Here is a 20,475-nt window from a genome sequence, read left to right as displayed (position 1 = left end):
GAGTTCTGACAGTCATTAAATAGGAAACATGCTCTCTGATCACCTCAATATGACATACAATTCATGCTCCTGATTTTATTGCTAAAGTTTGGCAAGTTTTAAATGAACTCTGTTTGTTTCTTTGTTTACTAAATCAACCAACAGAATGACATGCACTTCCTGTATCAGGAAGACTGGAACTCTACCTTGCATGAAAGGGGTAATGCTCTCCATTTATCCCAGGTTTGCCGTCCACTCGCTGCATTGCGCTTTCATTGTGTGAGCTACTGCCTGCAGAGCTCTGACTGTATTTTGGAGACAGGTTTTGCATGGATCAATGACTAGCTGCCGCTCACACAGCCACAGCAGTTGATGTAGGTGAGTGGTGGGAGGGAGCCTGTGCTTACTTAAGCAAAAAAACAAAAAAAGGTGTGTAGTCATCAATTAGAGGGTTAACACTTCCCATCGACAGTCTTAGGCTTAGGGTGGAGAGGATCAAGTTCATCTTGCATAATGCACATCTCAACTTCACAGCTCAGCCAAAGTTAAATTGATTCTCACTGTTAGACTTTCTTCTCTGCCAAGAAGAATTCATGAGTGAGCCATGCCTCACGTTCCTGGGAGACACTGCTCATACATATCAAAACAGAGATTCAAAGAGCGCTCATATATTCAAGTCATCCACTGTTATCCAGCACACCATGTTCCACTTCAGCAGACCTCTAATGGTCTAATTGGTGCCCTCAATCTACAGGGCACTGCACTCCTTTCTAAATATGGATGTAAGATGAAGTTGGAGCCAAAGCTCAAGGCCAAGAAACATAAACTGAAGACAGAGAGGCCGATCCAAAATTTTATGCTCAATAAGACACACTTATTACAACAATGCTAGTTAACCTAAAACACACTTTTTTCGTAACTTTAGTGTTCATTTTCAAAAAGCAACTTCAAAATTTTTCAAAGCAAAAAAAAAAACCAAAACACAAAACACAGATACTTTTAGAAGCATTTTTTCTTTCAAAAAGGAGAATAGAAACATTTTTCAATCTGCTTATTAATATGACTAGTTAAATAGATATTAACAAGGAAAAACACTGTTGTTGTAAATATGTTAATGATGGCTTCCTTTGTTTAAAAGTCTCAACCAACGGCTCCCAAATTCATGTGACCAAACACTGTGAAATACAGAGTAATCAGTCTAGAATAGCAGCTGTATTTATTTCACTATGTTTCTGTAAAGTGGTCAGAATTAAATGGGAAACATACTGGACTCTACTGCCTGTGGCCATTGCAAATCAAGCAAGTTTTTTCACTATCAAGCATTCCTATGGCTCTTCTCTGTTTCAGCAAAAACTTGCGCACTTCAGCGCTCAGTCAGAAACAAAGGCTGTTATGTTTGATCTGCATTTTTTTTTTTAAACAACAATTTCTCTTGTAGCACTCTGTCCAGTTTCATAGCATTTTAAAAAGTATGATGCAAGTGCTGTCTCTTCTCACATCAATATTTAATGCAGTCTTCAGCCTGGAAACAGTGCAACAATCTGCAGCTGATTGGTCGATGCTGCAGGAGAAGTGAAACTCTGAGCCAGTGTTAAATAATTGCTCTATACTAAAGTACTCAGAGATTTTATGACACTGTATTTATTATTAGTCAGTATAAAGCTAGCTGTGGGTTTGCATGTGATGCATTTGAGGGGCAATTTATTGCTATAATCCAGGGAGACACGTCTAATCTTATTTTGCTGTCAGTTAAAATATAACCTTTCAGATATTGGTAGCCTGTCATCCCAAAGGCTCATGTGATTTCTTTGGGATATATTTAATATTCATCTGACATTACTGGTGAGGCTGACACACAGCTGGAGTTTGGGGTGGAGCTAACTCTCTAAAGATGCATGATCCTGCATTGTGTGTATTACATTATAAACCAGTTAAGAGACTGTCCAGCTTTAACTGGCCTGATTTCCATTATTAGATGTTCCACTTTTAGTTTTACTGATAAATACAAAAACAAGAAAGACATTTATTATTACACTGGAGGTGTCCAAGCATTGTCGTCTTTCTCTTGTGTTGTTATAAATATTAGAAGACACTTTCAGGTTGTCAGATCAGATGTGCACTCTCCCAGACTGTTTCAGAAAATTCACAGAAACTGTTATGTGTAGATTTAGCTTTTCATAAGGTGACAAACTGTTTTGTAAAGCCTTCCACTAAACTGCCACCTAAATTTTTTAATCAGTGACTGGCCTGCATCCCATGCATTTGAAACACTGAAACACACACAATTGTGTTTATGTAACCTACTGTGGTATACTGGCTTTGTGTGCAGCACTCTGGAAACATTTTGTTGTGAAATGTGCTATATAAATAAAGTGACTGATTGATTGATCGATTCTAGTATCAGAAAGAATAAGTAATGTTATCATAAATAATAGAGCTGTAACAATATGGTTTTGTCCTGATTCAATTTGATTCTGATTTTTTGGGTCCCGATTTGATTTAAATTGCGATTCTCACAATTCTTCAGTATTACTGATTTCTGTATACCAAAAACAAACAAACAAAAAAGTACAAATTTGTTTTTGCAACTCATTTTTCTTCATTTCAATTTAGAAAAATCAACACAGCAACCAGACCATCATTCTGCTGCTGTGATGGCCAAAAAGACAAGCAAAAAGATCAATAAAAACAAAACATTTTTTTTTATAATGGATTGTTTGTATTTATTTAAAAGAAAAAAGTTTTTAGCAAAAAAATGATTTTAAAATTGGGAAACAAAAAATCCTGATACTCGATTTTTTTTTTCAATGTGATTTCCCACCCCAAAACATAACATGAGTTGTCCATAGAAAAATAACTATATATTTTTAGACATTTTCTAAGCTGTTTTTCCTTCTTTATTTTAAAATGCAAAACTTCATTCTGTCTCAAACATAGTACATGAGCATGCAATGTTTCTTTCACAAGTCCTGAAACTTCTCTGACATCCACCACCCATGGTTGCATGTTTTTAAGAATCCAAACCAATTATTTCTGTAAAGCTGTGAGAGTTTTTGTATTTAGATGATTGCAAAAGCTCTGATGGTATTTAACTCACACAGCAATAACACAGTTTGACACTTTCACATGATTTATGATTTGACAGCGGTGGTGCTATTAAATTTACACGCCTTCGTGCAGTTTGTTATCCCATTTTTGATTGCTACACATTTTCTCCTCATTTTTACAATGCTAATCAGATCCATGTGGGATGCCAACACAGAAGAATGTGCACAGTGCTTAGTTTCCCCAAGATTTTCTTCCTATTTTTAATCCCCACTTATGATGCTTCAGTCTGTGATGGATTTAAACATAGGTGTGATCTATAAGTGAACATCATAGGAGATTATCCTTCTTTTCCTGTCACTTTTGAATTTATGACCCATCTCCTGGTGAACACAGGTATTCCATCTTTGTATAAAACAAAGTGGTAACTAACTTTATGGTTTGACGTTACAAAAGCATTGCACACTGCAGATAAAGAACTTTGACTGGAGAATGGTTACCAGAGAGGAAACGCCTGTGGCTGCAGCATCCACTTACCATCCGCCCCTCCCTGCCTTCTCTCCTCCCTTCCTGTCTGTTGTAGTTTGTTGCACCTTCTGTACATTCAGGACAGAGTTAACTAGGGCAACACGTATGCATGTCCTGCTAAGTGTCAGCTGTGTGCATGTTGGAACAGATATGCACATCTATATGCTTTTACAGCTAAAGCTTTGACTGCCATGCATGAGTGTAAAAAACTGAAACAACTGAAAACTGAAGCTTTCTTTCCCTTGCAGAAAGCATACACACTGATAGTAGTTACAAAGTTGGCCGTGGTAAATATTTGTGCTTCAGGCCTTCTGCATTCACATGCTCCCAGTATGAGTGTGAGTGTGTGGATATAAATAGAATTGCTCCACCATCAGAAAGCGAAGCTATAGGGCTGAGGCCAGTTGTCGCCTTGTTCCAGACCAGCCCGACCCCTGTCCTGCCTGGACCCCAAACATACAGGGATTTTCAGTTCTGACTATGAATTTGACCCTGACTGAGAAAATTTTAAGCATCACACAATGAACCCCTGGGTGCTTGTGAAATGTGTATTTCTCTGTAGCTTTGTTTTGTTTTTGTACATTCACTGTGTTGCATCTAAGCTGCACAATGTGCAACAAACCACATCAGCTTAAACTATAGAATTTATCCCTGTCAGGTTTGGTTATAGGATTAACTAAAATCAAGTTTTTTTTTCAAATTGTATTTCAGTGCTCACACATGTCATGCAATTTTAGAAGCTGCTGGTAAATTTCACTCATGTGTGAATGGCCTTCAGGAGATTTTTGCTTTACTGACAGCTTTGTTGTATCTTCTGGTAACTGTTCTTATTATTAGCGCTTGTGCATGGATACTTTAGTTGGTTAAAAGCAAACACAGCAGACAAAAGGTGTGGATGTGGGATGGACACAAGCCAAAGTTGGAGATCAGAGTGTTTAGAATCAGCAACTGCAGTCTCACACTGTTGTAAGCCCAGACCTTGCATCATTTATCAGAATGTTTCTATTACTTATTCTCACCTCATTTTGTTCAACATGGGTTTTTAAAGGTTAGTAGTCATAAAACTTCATTTATATTTAAATGGCAGAACTCATCTTGAGGGGACTGTCACCGGTCACATGCAAACTTTTACCACCCTCTGCAAGGAAAAGCAGGAGCAGCAGAACTGTACATTTTTTACCATCTACAGTGAAATCAAGAAACAATTTCAAAACTGCCACCTGCAGACAACTTTATGCAATGAGAAACAGTTCATAATATTTTTGATAAATGTAGCATTTTTATGAAGCTTAGTTTATTTTGAAAAGATAAATTTTTTAAAATTATCTCCATGTGAAAGGAGGCTCAGTTTAATGGGAACTGTTACAGTCGTTGTTGCAGGTGTAAGCCCTTTTAATTTAATTTAAGAAGACTTTGGGCAGCTTATGTAGTGAGGGTTATAAGTTTGTTTTGCATGACTCAGATCTTTGTTTTGAAAATGTTATATAATAAGTTTACCTTCTAGAAAAGACGAGGACGTAATTGAAATGAAAGGTATTTATGAACCTTTAAAAACGTGATGATGTTATGATGATTTACTAGACTTACACTGTGCATATGAAAAGCACAATCCTCTTCCGTGCTTATTGTAGATGTGGGGAAGACACTCTAACAACTGAGCGAGGTTCGTGACAGCAATTTCCAATTACCTTGGGTACAAAAGAGACTGTGCTACTCACAACATGCATCCAACTAGCAATCATTTCAGCTGATTTCCTCCCATAAACGCAGCAAAATGGATCTCTCCTCAGTGGCTCAGCTTGGAAATGTACCTGTATGTCAGATGTAATTACAGTTGTCTACATGAGAAACACAGCTGCTAAACTAAACAAAAGTGTTTCACGATTAAATTTACTTACTTCTAAGTTAAATATCCCCCTGTGGGTACAAAACACAATTTACTCTTGTGTTATAATTTAGGACATTGGAAGGTATCAGAGATTTTAAAAAGTTACATTTTATACATTACAGATTTTTTAATATATTTTGGTGTTTTCTTTTGTTTGAATTTAAATATATTGTCATCATCTTTTAGACTCCCATCTAATAGTGACTCATTACCTTTCATTTAAAAAGTCTCAGATAATTAATCTGATCATTCTTCATGTGCTGGATCATTTCCAGATAAACAGTGACTGGGATGTCTAAGCCCTCCAGCTTCAGGTATTACTTTCCTCTCAAATAGTAAAAGATGAGCAGATCTTCCACATTCATTTTAAAATTCAAAGATGAAATAAAAGCACTACTGTTTTATGTTACAAAAAGTCCCCTGCAGATATTTACATCAATCAGTTATTTTGCTCTTTCTGCCAGTTCATCCAGGTAACTTTATGCACACAAAAACTCCAGCATTTATTCTAGACTTTTATCTTTTTTTTTTTTTATTGGAGCTACACTGTTACAGTAATTCTGTTACATAACAGCGATCTCCAAATTCAGATCTATTGGGCCACTGGATGTGCCCCTGCTGCACCACACTTGACTCAAATAAATGGATCCAATAACTCATCAATTTGAGTCATGCGTGTTTAAGCAGGAATGGATTGAAAACCTGCAAGACATTGGCTCAGTAGGTCCTGATTTGGTAATTCCTGTTACGTTTTCACACTATTTATTCTAAGTTGACCCTGCAATCAGAAAGCACATTTTCCATAAGGTACCACATTGTCAGCCAGCAACAGCATCTTTTCAATATTCATCAGTCAGCAGCAGCTCTGAGAATGAGATTAATCAATATGATTCAAGAAAAAAACTCTGATTAAATAGCAATAAACTGACACTTTATTTCAGAAACACTGACATTTTACAGTTCATGTATTTTCAGATGCTGAACTGGATTCCAGGTGAAAGCTTGGTATACAGTGGCAATCCTGTAATACAATATTAGTATTGCAACAGTGACATATTTTATGGTGCATACTGATTCTAGGACATCCACCACAACTGAAACTGATATATACAATAAGTTGTGGACATGAATATTAAAGACATCAGTTTTCTTAGTATGAATAAATAATAGAGTGAGTCTGTAATCCTTCACACAACGTGTTTTCCCTGAATAAAACTAGAACAATTTCATCTGTCAGCTTTTACCTTCTAGACAAACTATATGAATGATGACTTTGCAGGATCAAAGCCTAAATCCCATTTACAAAATGCAGCTAAAAAAGTGAAAATGTTCATTGTAAGACAGAAAAACATTTCTTTGTTCTCAACAGAGAATATGAACAGCAATAATGTTACAGTGGCACATGAAAGCTCACAATGACTCCAAAGAAAATGAAAAAAAAACATACCACTGCTCCTTAAATTACAACGAAATGGAGTTTAAATAAAGTCAGTAATGTTTCTATTCTGCTTTACAGACAGTACAATAAAAAACATAAAACAATGTTAAGCAACACAATGGCTAAGGCAAAGCTAATGAAAACCTGACAGAAGCATTTACAACATTCATAGCTAAAATGTTATCAAAAACCTTCTGATTGCTTCAGTTTAACTGGAAACAAAGCACCAGGTACCATCCGCAAACAAGGGAAGTATTGCAACTCCACAGTGCCAATAACGTGAAAGCGAGCACTGATGCAATACCAACCCATCATCTGTATGTTTGTCAGTCTTATCTGATGCAATCTGTAGTAAACATTAGGTTATTTTGGTGGCAATTACAACCATCGAGAATGATGTCTTCAACTCAGATGGTGACTTGAAGGTTGTTTTCCAAGTGGTCACAACACTTAACTTGCCTGCACATGCTGCTTTATTTAAACAGTATTAAACTGGAGTCTGCCGCTGTAAAGTTTCACTCCAACCACACCTTAGACTTCATTGTGGCAAAGAGCATAAAGACTTTACATTCAAGATTATATAAAAGGCCTTGACGTATCTTGTGTAATTTATCAAAAGAAAGATGAGGTCTGAACTTGAACTCCTCACCAACACTGTGACAGTGCTGAAAATAACTGGAAATTCAGTGCCTCCTATTAAAAGGTACTAAAGAGTACAATCATGTGTAAAGCATAATATGATATATTGTATATATATCACACCTAGGTTTTCATTAAAGGAGCTTGAAACACAGTTTGAATGGTTCTGTTTGCAACAAATGGAACATTTCGAAGAATTCCTGAAATTCACCAGGAAAGAAACTGATTTTCAGGAATACATACGGCTATATATCCCCCAATTCATACTTTTGACATTTTCATCTCAAAAGCACACTTTAAACTGCTGTAGTGGATGATCAGAACAGTTTTAACTGCATGCTGCGTTGATTTATCATTTCAAGTTTTCTATTGTACCTCTTTTTAGAACAGCATCAGTTTCGTCCACCAAACTCTTGTAAATTTTTATCATGTCATGTTCAAAAATATACATTTCTACATTCAGATTATGTAAATTCAGTATAATAGTTTCCAGTTATTGAGAACTTCGAGCAATCATTTAGCCATTACAGATGACCCACAACAAAAATCTTTACAAAACAAATATCTACAGCTTTCCCAAATTACAGTCCATGTGCAAACCAGGCTGGATTTATGACACTAAAATGCAGCAGGTCGATCTCTTTTAGTTCCCTTTTGAAACTGGGCTAACCTCCCTTCCCTTTTTGAACAGGCTGGCACATAGTAAACCACTCAGACAAATCAATAAATCATAGTGCTTCACACATGGACAACTTTGAAACATTGCTGCAACATGGTGAAGGTCACATTACTTTACACTATTTTTTAATCACAATATGACAATGTGCAGAGCAACCTGAATAGTCAACACCTTTTTAAAGATGACCCAAAAAATGCTACAAAACACTTATTGTAAAAACTATATTTTTACATGCAGCAACTATCAAAGCAAAATATTATGGTTTACAAACTCATATTTAAATGTATTGATATCCTTTTGAGCTTTTTAATTGTACATAAACTCATTTAGTTTTTTTTTTTAACTGCACTTCTCTTTCAGTTAACAGCACCACCCATGTTACACAAGAAAGGAAGACTAAGTCTTTTTTTTATGTTTAAAAAAAATCAATAGGTGCCAATTCATTACAGAACAGTATACAGCTCTGAAGAGCTTGGCCAGAGCAAACTGATTAGCTTGCACAAAGCATTAAAAACACCTAAATGTCAAAGGACAGACGCTTAGATGTAATTTCACCCAGCTGCTGCCACTCCCTAATTCCAGCTGGTAGATAAAAGAAAAAGGCAATAAAGTATAGAGTCAAAACATTTCCCTTTAAAATAACCCAAACCATAGTCCGTTACTTGTAGATATCGCGATGCCTTAGTTACACTTTGACTCATCTTTAACAGGTGTAATAATTCAAAGTGGCACTGTTCACGAATGTTTAAAACATTTACCTGATTATATACAGTCCAAATACCTGTCAAGCATCTCTATTTATAAGACACATACATATTTATTCAGTATTATGTGACAGACGGTCGTCCTGTATTTTAGCTAGATTTAGGAGACAAATTACTTGACAAAATATTCCTATATGTGCAATAAATAATGCAGTTCTTAAAGGCGCTTAACTTCTGAGAGTCATAAAAATGGCAGAGGACTTATCTAAGTATTTATAGCAGCTATTAAAATATTCATTTTCCCTTATTAAATTACATTAGTTCAGTTGTTGCTGATTTGAGTAGTTTTAACCAGTTGTACTATTAAAGTGTAAGGGTCGACTGTTGCCTACAGCTGAGATTGTGATCTAATCAATCTGTCTACTGCTAATTTTGCATGCGTTATCCCCTACTTTTATGTTTTTGTCTGTTAATTGGCATTTATTCTTGTTGATGCTTACTGGATCATAGGATCATCGTTGGGAGAGACCAGGGAAGGAACTCTAACAAACGTCTGGGTTTTCACTTCCCTGTGGGCTGTGGAGCTATCGGACACTGTGGTAAAGGAAAGGTGGTCATGCTCCAAAATGGCTAGACGGTCCTGCGGCTTCTCCTTCTTCAAGTAAAACATCTTCCTCAGCTGCTTCAGTTGCTGCAACTCGCAAAAGGTCTCCAGCACCACCAGCATGACTATCAGACCCAAGATCAAGTAGACTGAGAAGAAAAAAAATATGATAAAAGGTTACAAAAGTACGAGTAATTAACTGCAATGAGAAGTGTTATTGTTCCCTTATTATAAACAGAGTTGTTTTTTTGGGGGGTTTTTTTTTCAAATCTGGGTCTTGAAAGCCACTGCTGAAAAGGTTTTAGATAACTACCTGTTTACAATTACAATTATTGGGTCATAAACAATATAGTGGGTAACACAAGTATGAGATGTTTACAAGATGCATTTCACTTGGATCAGGTTTATAAGAGTAGGGACATCTGAAACCAGCAGGACAATGGCTCTTGAATATGTGTTATGTGTTTAAAGGTTAACACTTTTTTCTTGATTTATCTTTTTTAATATTACACATCACTCAGATTGACAGCATTAAAGATTTTATTTACCTTTGAAAAGTAGTGTTATATGTACAGAAAAAAACATAATGGAAACATCCAGTTCCTTCTGGTTAACTCAACCTCTGTTGTTTTGTGCACTGACACAAGGGGGCAGTAGTCAGCTTACCATGTTTTATACATGGTAAGCTTTATACAACGCTTTCAAGGTCTGTATAAACTGCTATTTGTACAATTAATTACTGCCAAGTTAAATCTTTTTGAAAAAATACGTCTCATCTTTGAAGGATGGACATTTTGTGAGCTAGAAAAAATAAATAAATAAAAATCATGTGTTTATTGGACATACTGAATTCCATTGCTTGTTTCAGCACCACTGAGCATGGTGATGTCACTTCCTATAAAAGCATGAATTTATCATAAAGAAGTTGTAAGACACGAATCATTGTACAAAAGCTTTGTTGAAGCCTCCTCTCCTCCCACAGACTAACACGTTTGTGCTGAATGACGACTGGTTTGTGCGTACTAAACACCCACTTCACACATGTTGGAGTAAGCTCACCAGAGTAGCATTCAACACTCATACACACCCACAGCTTTTTAGGGCCTTGTGATTTCAAACTGTTTTTAATTTGGACATCATTAGGTTTAACAACAGCATTGCTGTCAGCATGCTGCTCAAGCGACCCAGAAAATTAAGGCAGTGGCTCACTGCTCTCATGTGGGTCCCATTTTAGACCTGCAGCGTCTCATTATGGGTTTAAGCAAACTGATAATGTCAAATGTTGTTTTTTCATTAAGGCTAAACAAACACTTTGAACAAGTTCTGCATTGTTTAAAAGAAAATGCGAAATAAAAATAATTGGAAGGTTCCCAAGTAGTAGCAATTCCACTAACACCACATGTGAGAGGTGCTAAATAATAATATGAGTAAGAATGAGAGCATTTTCTGCAGTTTTGTAACAGGTTTCACCAGGTTTCACTGCAAACTTAACATAAAAAAGAAACTCTATTTGGTCTTACTACCTCTTCCATCTCTGACCAAACTATAGTCACCTTTCTATTATGACAAAACAAGAACAGAGTATGAACCCTATGTGTGTATTCAAATTATGTCCTTTATTGCCACAATAGCAAAAAGAGGTCAAGAAACAGGCCACGCTGATTGTGTCACTCATATGCAGGGCAAAGCTCACAATCATAAAAGCTACAAGAGGCGATATCCTATCAGTAAATCATGACAGTTAATCTTCTTTCTTATTTATCTGATACGATTTCACTCTAGACTGCTGTAACACATTTGTTCCAGTTACATTAATTACAAGGTATTTGTGGGTCTTTTTACAGATTCATAGTGTTCCAGTGCATTTCCAGGAAGTACCTGTTTTATCTTGTTTCCACTAGAAGAGAGTTTAAAATGAGTGTGGCTCTAGCTTTGAGAAGTACAAACACTAATAACAATTTGATTATGTCAGTGTGAGTTCTGATTGAACAACTAAAGTAACAAATAAATGGTGTAACTTGATTTTTTTGCACTGTACAATTAAATACAGCAGCTACCAGAACCTTGAAATAAAAGTCGTTCCAAAACCAACAACTCATCTGTACTCACCTGTGATGCCCACTTTGTAGAGCTCCCTGAACTTCTGATTTGCAGCCTCTCCTGGTACGTAGTCTCCCAGGCCGATGGTGCTGAGAGAAATGAAGCAGAAGTAGAAGGACTCCAGGAAGTTCCAGTTCTCCTCCAGTGCTGAGAAGATGGCAGCAGGGATGAGGAAGAAACAAGAGACGGCCAACATGGCCAACAGAGTTGCATGAACAATGGCCACCAGTGGCTTGGACAGACCCCAGCGTGTGTGGATATACACAATCGGCCTCCGTGTGCTGAACACCATGATCCTTTGCACCACAGCAGTGAGGAAGAGGAGGGTGAAGGGTATGCCTATCACTGAGTAAATAATGCAGAAGGCCTTCCCACCATCAGACAGGGGTGCTGTGTGGCCATATCCTGTTGGAAAACAACAAATAAACAGAAAATGTTTCACTTACAAATGTTCATGTAAACATAAGACATTGTATTAGATTTTTTTTCTTTCTGTGCACACCAGGCAAAACCTATGTGGATAGTTTTATTGTACGTGTGTGTAGTGTGCGAGCAGAAAGTTTTAATAGCATTTTAAGTTTTTTAGATTTTTATGTTTACATTCATCCGGAGATGTCTTCTTTCTTCTTCATTAATCTATTTACACCTCTTCACAATGGAAAAACAGTGACGTTACATAAGTATAGACAGCCTTCATTATTCTTTTGTAGCATAGCCTAAAGTCTTCACATGTCTACAAGCTTGGCACAGCTTTTGTTGATGTTTTTCTCACTTCTCTTAATGGAAACAGTGAAGCTCAATGTAACTGAATGTCAAGTGTCTCAACAGGGATCACGGACGCAAAACATTCTGTGGAGAATTTTTCCAATTCTCCACAGAAAAGCTTTAAATCAGCTCCAGATTTTGGTTGAGTTGCATTAAGATTTTCAGTTTGCTTCTTGATGGCATGTTTTAGATTGGTTTATTTTTTTGTTGCTGTTTTTGTTGAATTGTAAAACTTTGCCCTAACCACAGATCCTGAGCTCTGGAAATGTTGCTTCATATCTCACGGCACCAATTCAGATCTTTACCAACAAATTTTTAGGGAGCTGCCGTCAACCTTTTGATAAAGAATGGCTTCTATCTGGCAACTCAACCATGTAGGTGTGATCGATGAACTGATCGATGAACATTCTTTATATTTCCACAAAGGAGCCACGATATTAGTAGGTGGATGTAAATGCCTTACACAGAATAATATTGGAGGCTTTGGGACACCATAAATACCCCCAAAATATCTTGTATCATCAAGTCTTGCGACGTGTCTTCTATCCCTGTGGTTTTGTTTTTTATGCAGCTCTGTGAATGCCAAAGTATGTCCACATCTGGAATCAAATTAAACTGCAAAGCCATCTAAAGGACTACTAATAAAAATAAGGATGCACTTGGAGTCAGAAAAGTAAGGTTTCATAGTGAATAAAGAATTGCTATATTTGTGTACCTGGAATATTTCTGTCATGGTTTCTGCTCTGCCCTGAACAAGCTGCACTATTCCCTGGCCTGATTGCTAATATTCCTCATTTGTTCTGCCCTCTACTTACACGCCAGCTCTAGATCTGCTCAGTGCGCAGTTGTCTGTCTTTTCCACAGCTTTCAAGCCTTGTTTATGTACCTGACTGAGAAAAAACCTGGTTTGACCCTGCCTGTCTCCGACCACTGTCTTCGCCACGCCCTTATTGGTATGAACTGATCACCCGTTGCTGAACTCTGCCTGATTCTTACCCTGCCTCTTGCTTGCTCCTCTGATTTTTTCTGCTTGCTTGTGTCTTTTGTTGTGGACCCTGGGGTGATTTTGGACCTTGAAATTCTGGATTGTGGAAGTTGTTTTCCCTGTTCTGGAAGATTACTCTGAATTTCCCATTTCCTGGTAAACATTCATTTCTTGGCCTCTCCAGTATCATCTCACACCTGTTTTGGTTCACCTCTGTTGTTTGTGTTCCAGACTTCCTGAAGATCCGACTAAGCGAGACCGCCTTCAACACCATCATTTCAATAAATCTGTTTAAACTTCCTTGTTGGCTGAGTTTTTGGTTCTGGCTTCCTAAACCAAAACAATTTCAGTCTTTTAGTTTTAATCAAATTTAACAAGACTCCATAAACCTGGTTGTCCTTTCTTCATTTTCATTATCTACTCATTTGCTGATAAATTATTTGTCTGAATGCTGTTAAGCATAAAACATAGAAAAGTTTACATTATACACTTAAAAAAACATGTATAAAATGTTTCAGTCTACTGACTGACAACTTGTGAAAATATACAGCATGCACAACTGTATCAAGAACAAAAATAAACAGAGGCAGTTATTAAATATGTATATGTAAAAAAAAAAAAAAAAAAAGAGACTTCCACTAACAAGGAAATGGGCTGAAATAAAGTAACCAAGGTACAGACAAGCTGAGGTTGACGCTCAGTGAGAACAATTTGAAAACTATGTTGCGGCAAGGTGAAAAACGTATTACTTAAATACCTGGAATGTGGATGGAAGATCTAAAAATACCACAGCTGACTTGTGACAGTTTTAACTACGTAGGAAATTTAGAACCTAGTGACATTAGTAGTTTAAAAAAAAAGCCAATAAAAACCTGAAATCTTCTGCTTTTATTTTTTTTTTGCTTCTTAAATATTTGACACAATGAAATATAAAAGTTAAATGAAGGCTCCATCCTGGATCAAGCGGTTTAGAAAGACGGAGAAAATTAAAGACAATATCATTATGATCTCTGGAAATATAATGCAACCTTTCTATTACAACACTATAGCAAAGGTGAATGCCAAACATTACTTTGTGTTTGACTTAGAATGAACCATAGAGGGAATAAAATATTTTACTGCCATTTAGTCTACACAGAGTTGGCTTCATCTGACCCACATGTGTGTAAAATCATTAGAAAGCAGTCACACAACAGCTATCACACAAGGTATCTGGAATTGTGTGTTGCAACCTCACAGATTAGCATTTAGCAGACTAAAGTTCTTCCGTTTTCTGAACGACAAACACCTGCAGTTACGTTGATCTTATGCAATGTAAGATAAGTTAAATAACTGTACATTTTATCATGCAATATTGTTCAAATATCTTAATAGTTGTTTAAAAGCATAGCATTAAGTATATTTGCATAAGATGTAAATGGTGTCACAAACTGTCTCAAATTGCGTAGGTCGGACCCTGACAATGGGTATCTTAATGCTACTGGCCTACTTCTACCTGGAATCTACACTTTATCTTAAGACACGTGTGAATGTGAAGATGAAACAATGAACCCACGGGTAAAATATTGGTCATGGCCTCTACAGTTTTCAAACTCAGAATGCTATGTCCTTAGGCCACGTTTTGTCTTTAGAAATATATCTTGTGTAAAACCTAACATGTTCTCATGAGGCAGGCCTCGCCAGACCCCCAATACCGTGTTATGTGCTGCGCACCTGGAGGGGCTGCAGCCAGCATCATGCAGACAGGCGAGTCTGAAGGATGACCTACCTGTGGTGGACAGAACCGTGCTGGCAAAAAATAGCGCAGAGGTGAAATCCCAGTTCCAGTTTGCAGATGCGTTATTGAGAATTGAAACCCCATAATTACTGGCCTCGAGGGCTTTCTTTAGAAACCGCTCCAGTCGCTCCTCGGAGAGACACTCGTTCTCCTGGAGGAACTGTTTTTTGATGGCCCTTAGCTCCTGGCGAAGGAGGTCTTCATATGGAAGCTCGACGGAAGAGAAGACGACAGCGCCGAATATAAGATAAAGCAGATAACCCAAAACTAAAGATACAAAATACCACGTCGATTTGTGATTCTGTATTAAACGCACACAGGAATTGCTGGCTAGGGACTGAAGCATTTTCAATGTTACGTTAAAATGCTACGCGTAAAACGATAAACTCAACGTTGTAAATAAAACTGCCTCACTGTGGTATTAACAAAATATCCTAGTATATAGCCTCAGTGCCTGTATCAATAGGGATGTTACTAAAGACAAGACTCGAGTATCATCGGCTCTTCCCCCTCCGCGAAACCTGCTGCAGCTCATGAGACTTTCAAGTACAATCGGAAATGTCAAATATATCCTGTGACATCCGCGTGTTGGTAAAAGGCATTTGTGCAGAATGCAGACAAGTACAAATAATCTAGTTCATGATGTATGATTACCCACAACTTCAATTGTATAAACAAGAAATAAAAAACAAACAAACAAAAAATAATCGCAACCGTAAATAATCTGGAAACAGCAGTGTTCAAATGTCCGAGCTTGGATACTTCCGTGAAGACAGCAAATCGCAACAAAGACGTGTGACGGAGAAACCTTTCTTCCTCTCTTCCCTACTGTTTGGCAGGTTGTCTGGCCTGTTTGAATTAGTTTCAGTTTCTACGGACAACAAAGGAAAAAGGTCATTGTTTGGACTGAAAAATCTCACCAGCCATGCAGAAAATGTGACGAGCTATTTTAACAGCGAAACTGCAGCCTATCCCAGCTATTAGCATACAAGAGGCACATTCAGAATAGATACAGAATTATTACAAAGACTTTGACTCCACACACACACACACACACACACACACATATATATATATATATATATATATATATATATATATATATATATATATATATATATATATATATATATATATATATATATATATATATATATAGCCCTGCGATGGACTGGCGAGCTGTCCAGGGTGTACCCTGCCTGTCGCCCAAAGCCAGCTGGGATAGGCTCCAGCTTCCCCGCGACCCTGCATTGGATTAAGCGGTTTAGAAAATGGATGGATGGATGGATATATATATATATTTATTTATATATATATATATATATATATATATATATATATATATATATATATATATATATATATATATATATATATATATATATAAACGGACTGTAGCATATATATATATATATATATATATATATATATATATATATATATATATATATATATATATATATATATATATATATATATATGCTACAGTCCGTTTGATATCATTCAGAATTTTTATACATAGAAAAACCAAAACAAAACAACTAAATAACACTGCAGATGTCAATTAAATTTCATACATTAAAAGTAGCCTACATTATGACTTGAAAAATAAAATACCTTTAAAGACATCCACTATAATAATACTACTGATTGCATATTCTATAAAAAGCAAATGATAATTATTGTAAGGCCATATTAAATTTGGCATCTCTTCAATGGATCATAGCACAAGTATAAGGTGTGCACATACTGGTTCAAGTTTTACATAGATATCTGAGATTTATTAGAATATTTTTCTTTGTATGCATGTGTCTGTCCATCTCTGGATATTCTTGGTCTTCATCAATTTTACTATTGTCTTCACATCCATTAACAAAGAATGTCACCATACCAGGACTGTTGTTGTTAGAAAACCTGAGCTGAACCAGGGGAAATGTCATTCTGTCATGCTGCTCCCTCTGCTTGGAATCAGAGTAAATTCTGCTATGTGAGAGAGCTGGTGTCTATAAACTAAGTCAAATAACTAAGAAGGAAAATGGTGTTTTGTAGATTGTTTTGTTCTGAATAAAACAGTTCCTTTTTAATTCTTGGTACAGATGCTCTGAAATCAAAAACTTGATAATTCTATGATTCTGTAATTCATTATTTCATATCAAGTGCTTCACATAAAGGGACATGACAAGTAAAAAACAAAAAACAAACAACCCCCTCACCCCAAAAAATAAAATATGTAATATACAACCCAAATGCATGGCAATTAATGTCCAAATAATGGATTAAAAAACCTATTAAGCTGGGAGCCAACGCTTGAGTTTACTTGTTTGGACAATATGGAAACAGATGTTTATAGAGTTCAAGCTTGCAGCTTCTCTGTCAGCTTCAAACCTAAATCTCTATATTTATTGACATTGTCTTTTCTTTCTATGTAAAGACGTAATTGTTTGTGTCATTATGTTGGAAAATGGATTATAGGAATTTGGGTGTTCAAACCATTTGAAAAAAATGCCATATAGAGGGAGTTGCCATCAAGACAAGGCGCTAGAGACCTCATTCACAAGAATGGGTAAATCAGGGATGTTGGGTAGTTTCAAGTACTTGATTTACCAACATGGTACTCTCACCTGCATCCTCTGGCCTCTGCAGGTGCATAAAATACCAATCACATTGATGGAGTGAACGGATGGAGTAGGGAATTGCAGATTTTTTGCAGGTGGCTTGTCATGCAGCCTGTGCAGCACAGCTCTATATGGGAGTCATACTAGTCTGCAGTTTCATTTTAATAAACATCAAGGAAAAGTTCAAGTAAGTTTAGATGACACTATAGTGTCATCTAAAATGACACTATAGTGCCTAAACTTAAAGTATCCATGAACTTTAGCTGCAAGTATTGAAATGAGGAAGCAGGAAATGTGTACAACTTGGTAGCTTGATGAGGTAGAAAAAAAATGCTGTTTAAAAGCAATACCTGGCATAGCAAGTTTTCTTACACCTCTGCAACAAAGTCCAGAGCAAGCAGAAGATGTAAGTTATTCAGGAGTAAGAGCACCTGAGGATAAAACAAGAAGCAGAGAATAGCGGGCATGAAATAGCTTGGGGCATGAACAAGGTGAGACTGACACACCTAGCGAGCAGAGCCCTGTGACATAAAATTCTTCATCCAGGCTGTGTGACATCCTTCCCAGCCTTGTACAACCTTAGATTCTGGCAAAAAGCCAAATCACCTAGCTACTCACTCATTTCTGGGAAAAAGATGTTCAAGCACATCTCAAGCAGCTGCCCAAAGTCCCACGGAGAGGGCTAACCCTAACCCAGCAGCCGAGAGCTTGTCCTCAGCCATAGCAAACAGCAAACTTCACGTCTTATGGAGCGTCACCTTATTCAAGAGAGTGACTCAAACAACCAAAAAGACCTATAGAAGCTTACCTACCACTGCACAGGATTGGATGCTGGTGGCTGACCGGGACAGGCAGCTATACCTCCCAGCACACATTTCATGAAATTTTTGGGACCAGAAATTGACATTTATTCAGAGATGCCAAGTACCAGTGTCCAGAGGAATACCAGAAACATGCTTAGTGAGCATACTGCCATCCAGTGGAAGTAGGCTGCAGAGGTTTTTCCAAGAAGATCTCTGCAAACCGATGTAGAATACTGCTGTGTTTGAGCAAGTCTATAAAGAGAAAAGTAAAAAGGGTAGCAGCAGAGAAGTCTCTTAGATTGGATGGTTTCATGAATTCTGAAGGTCTCACTGTCTTGGAGACAGACTAAGATTTTTATTTAGTCAGAAACTGAGAATTTAAATAATTGGAATAAAAAAAAAAAAAAAAAACAAAAAAAAATCATAATGAACGTAATAGTTAAGAAAACCCAAAATGGATTAAATTACCATCTAAAATTACCTAATTAAATTATTTTTGTTAAGATTGTGAGTTTAATAGGTGCTGTCAGTGCTCTGGGTTTAGCTGGTGCACACATAATTATGGGTGCACCATTATTGTTTTATGTTCTTCCCATATTAATAATATGTCTTTGGCACTTTGACACATTTTGTGAATTTCATTTATTGATTTCCTTTCAGTGATGTTTGGGATGATATGAGCCATGACCATCATTTTATTTTGTCTGTACTGCTACAGAGGGTATTCTTAAGGTTAAAATGTAATATTTAGATTGACATTAAATTTGTAAATATTTATTGATTTAAATCATTAAAGAATAACACAGCCAGCAGATTGAGACCCTGTACCAGCTCTTATTTAATGTATTGAGGAGATCAATTACTGGATGTGTCTGAACTTTCTTAAGATAAACAAAAATAAAAAGAGATGAAAGATGAAGATAGATGATTAAAGGTCACAACAGAATTTCATTTGATACACCTAAAAGGCACCAACCAGGCCAGAAATCTGGGTGTAGTGATGAACTCAGATCATAAACTGGACTCAGCTTCTCCACCTGTCTGGAACAAACTCCCAGAAAGTCTCAGATCAGCTGAAACACTTTATTAAATCCAGGTTAAACATCCACCTGTTCTTAGCTGCATTTTAATAGTTCTTTCTTATCTAATGAATATTTGACTCTGTAAAATTTCTGAATTGCCCTGTTGTTGAATTGTGCTATACAAATAAATTTGCCAATAAATATTCAGATATTTAACTAACTTATTATTTTTATTAAGTAGCCTACATAGAGAAATGAGCAAGACTACCTTCACATTTAATCTAAATCAGGAATTCTTTTTTTCACAAGTTTGCAAATCAGAAAATCCATACTTCTGTGTGATGGATTTAATTTTCCCCTAAGGAACCATTTAAAATGTCTCTCCCTCTGACAGTCACTAAAAATTTTTTCTTGGCATTTTAAAGGCCAGACAAATATCTCCTTTGTGCTCAAAGTCTTTAATGAATTTAAATATGCTAACCAGGTCAAAGGAATAGATTGAATTTCTTTGTAGCTTGGTTAGCTGGCAAAAAGAAAACAACAACAACACATGAGACCAATGATACAGACATGCAATGATTTTATCTCTTGGCTCACATGAATCAGGTTCTTCTGTAGCACCTGTGCAGCATGTCCTGCCATTAACCTGCCTTCTTCTGAGATCTAAAAAAAACTGTGGTTAAATGAAATGACAGCTTTGCAAGCATATACTGTACATATGTAAATGAAACAGTGTGTTTTTAAATGATAAATATAGCTTTGAATGGAAAAGAGCATGCATTGCTATATGTTGGAGGCTACTGTTTATTGTGCAGCGACATAAACACACGACTCCCAGGCTGAATGAAAAACAAGGATTATTTCAAAGTATATGGGGGAAAAGGGGAAAAGGCAGAAGTTACAC

General features: G+C 36.6%; 1 protein-coding gene across 1 annotated transcript; it reads right to left on the bottom strand.

Annotated features, from left to right (window-relative positions):
• Window positions 1-9,396: 9,396 nt before the first annotated feature.
• On the bottom strand, window positions 9,397-15,477 carry kcnk1b (potassium channel, subfamily K, member 1b; the record flags this gene model as incomplete). Its single annotated transcript, XM_079249213.1, has 3 exons — window positions 9,397-9,653; window positions 11,614-12,009; window positions 15,123-15,477. The coding sequence occupies 3 exons, from the start codon at window positions 15,475-15,477 to the stop codon at window positions 9,397-9,399; spliced, it is 1,008 nt and encodes a 335-aa protein (XP_079105339.1).
• Between the last annotated feature and the right edge of the window lie 4,998 nt (window positions 15,478-20,475).

The sequence above is a fragment of the Telmatherina bonti genome (assembly GCF_933228915.1).
Source record: "Telmatherina bonti genome assembly, chromosome: 11".
Classification (NCBI taxonomy): Eukaryota; Metazoa; Chordata; class Actinopteri; order Atheriniformes; family Telmatherinidae; genus Telmatherina; species Telmatherina bonti.
This window is presented reverse-complemented; position numbering and strand designations above follow the sequence as displayed.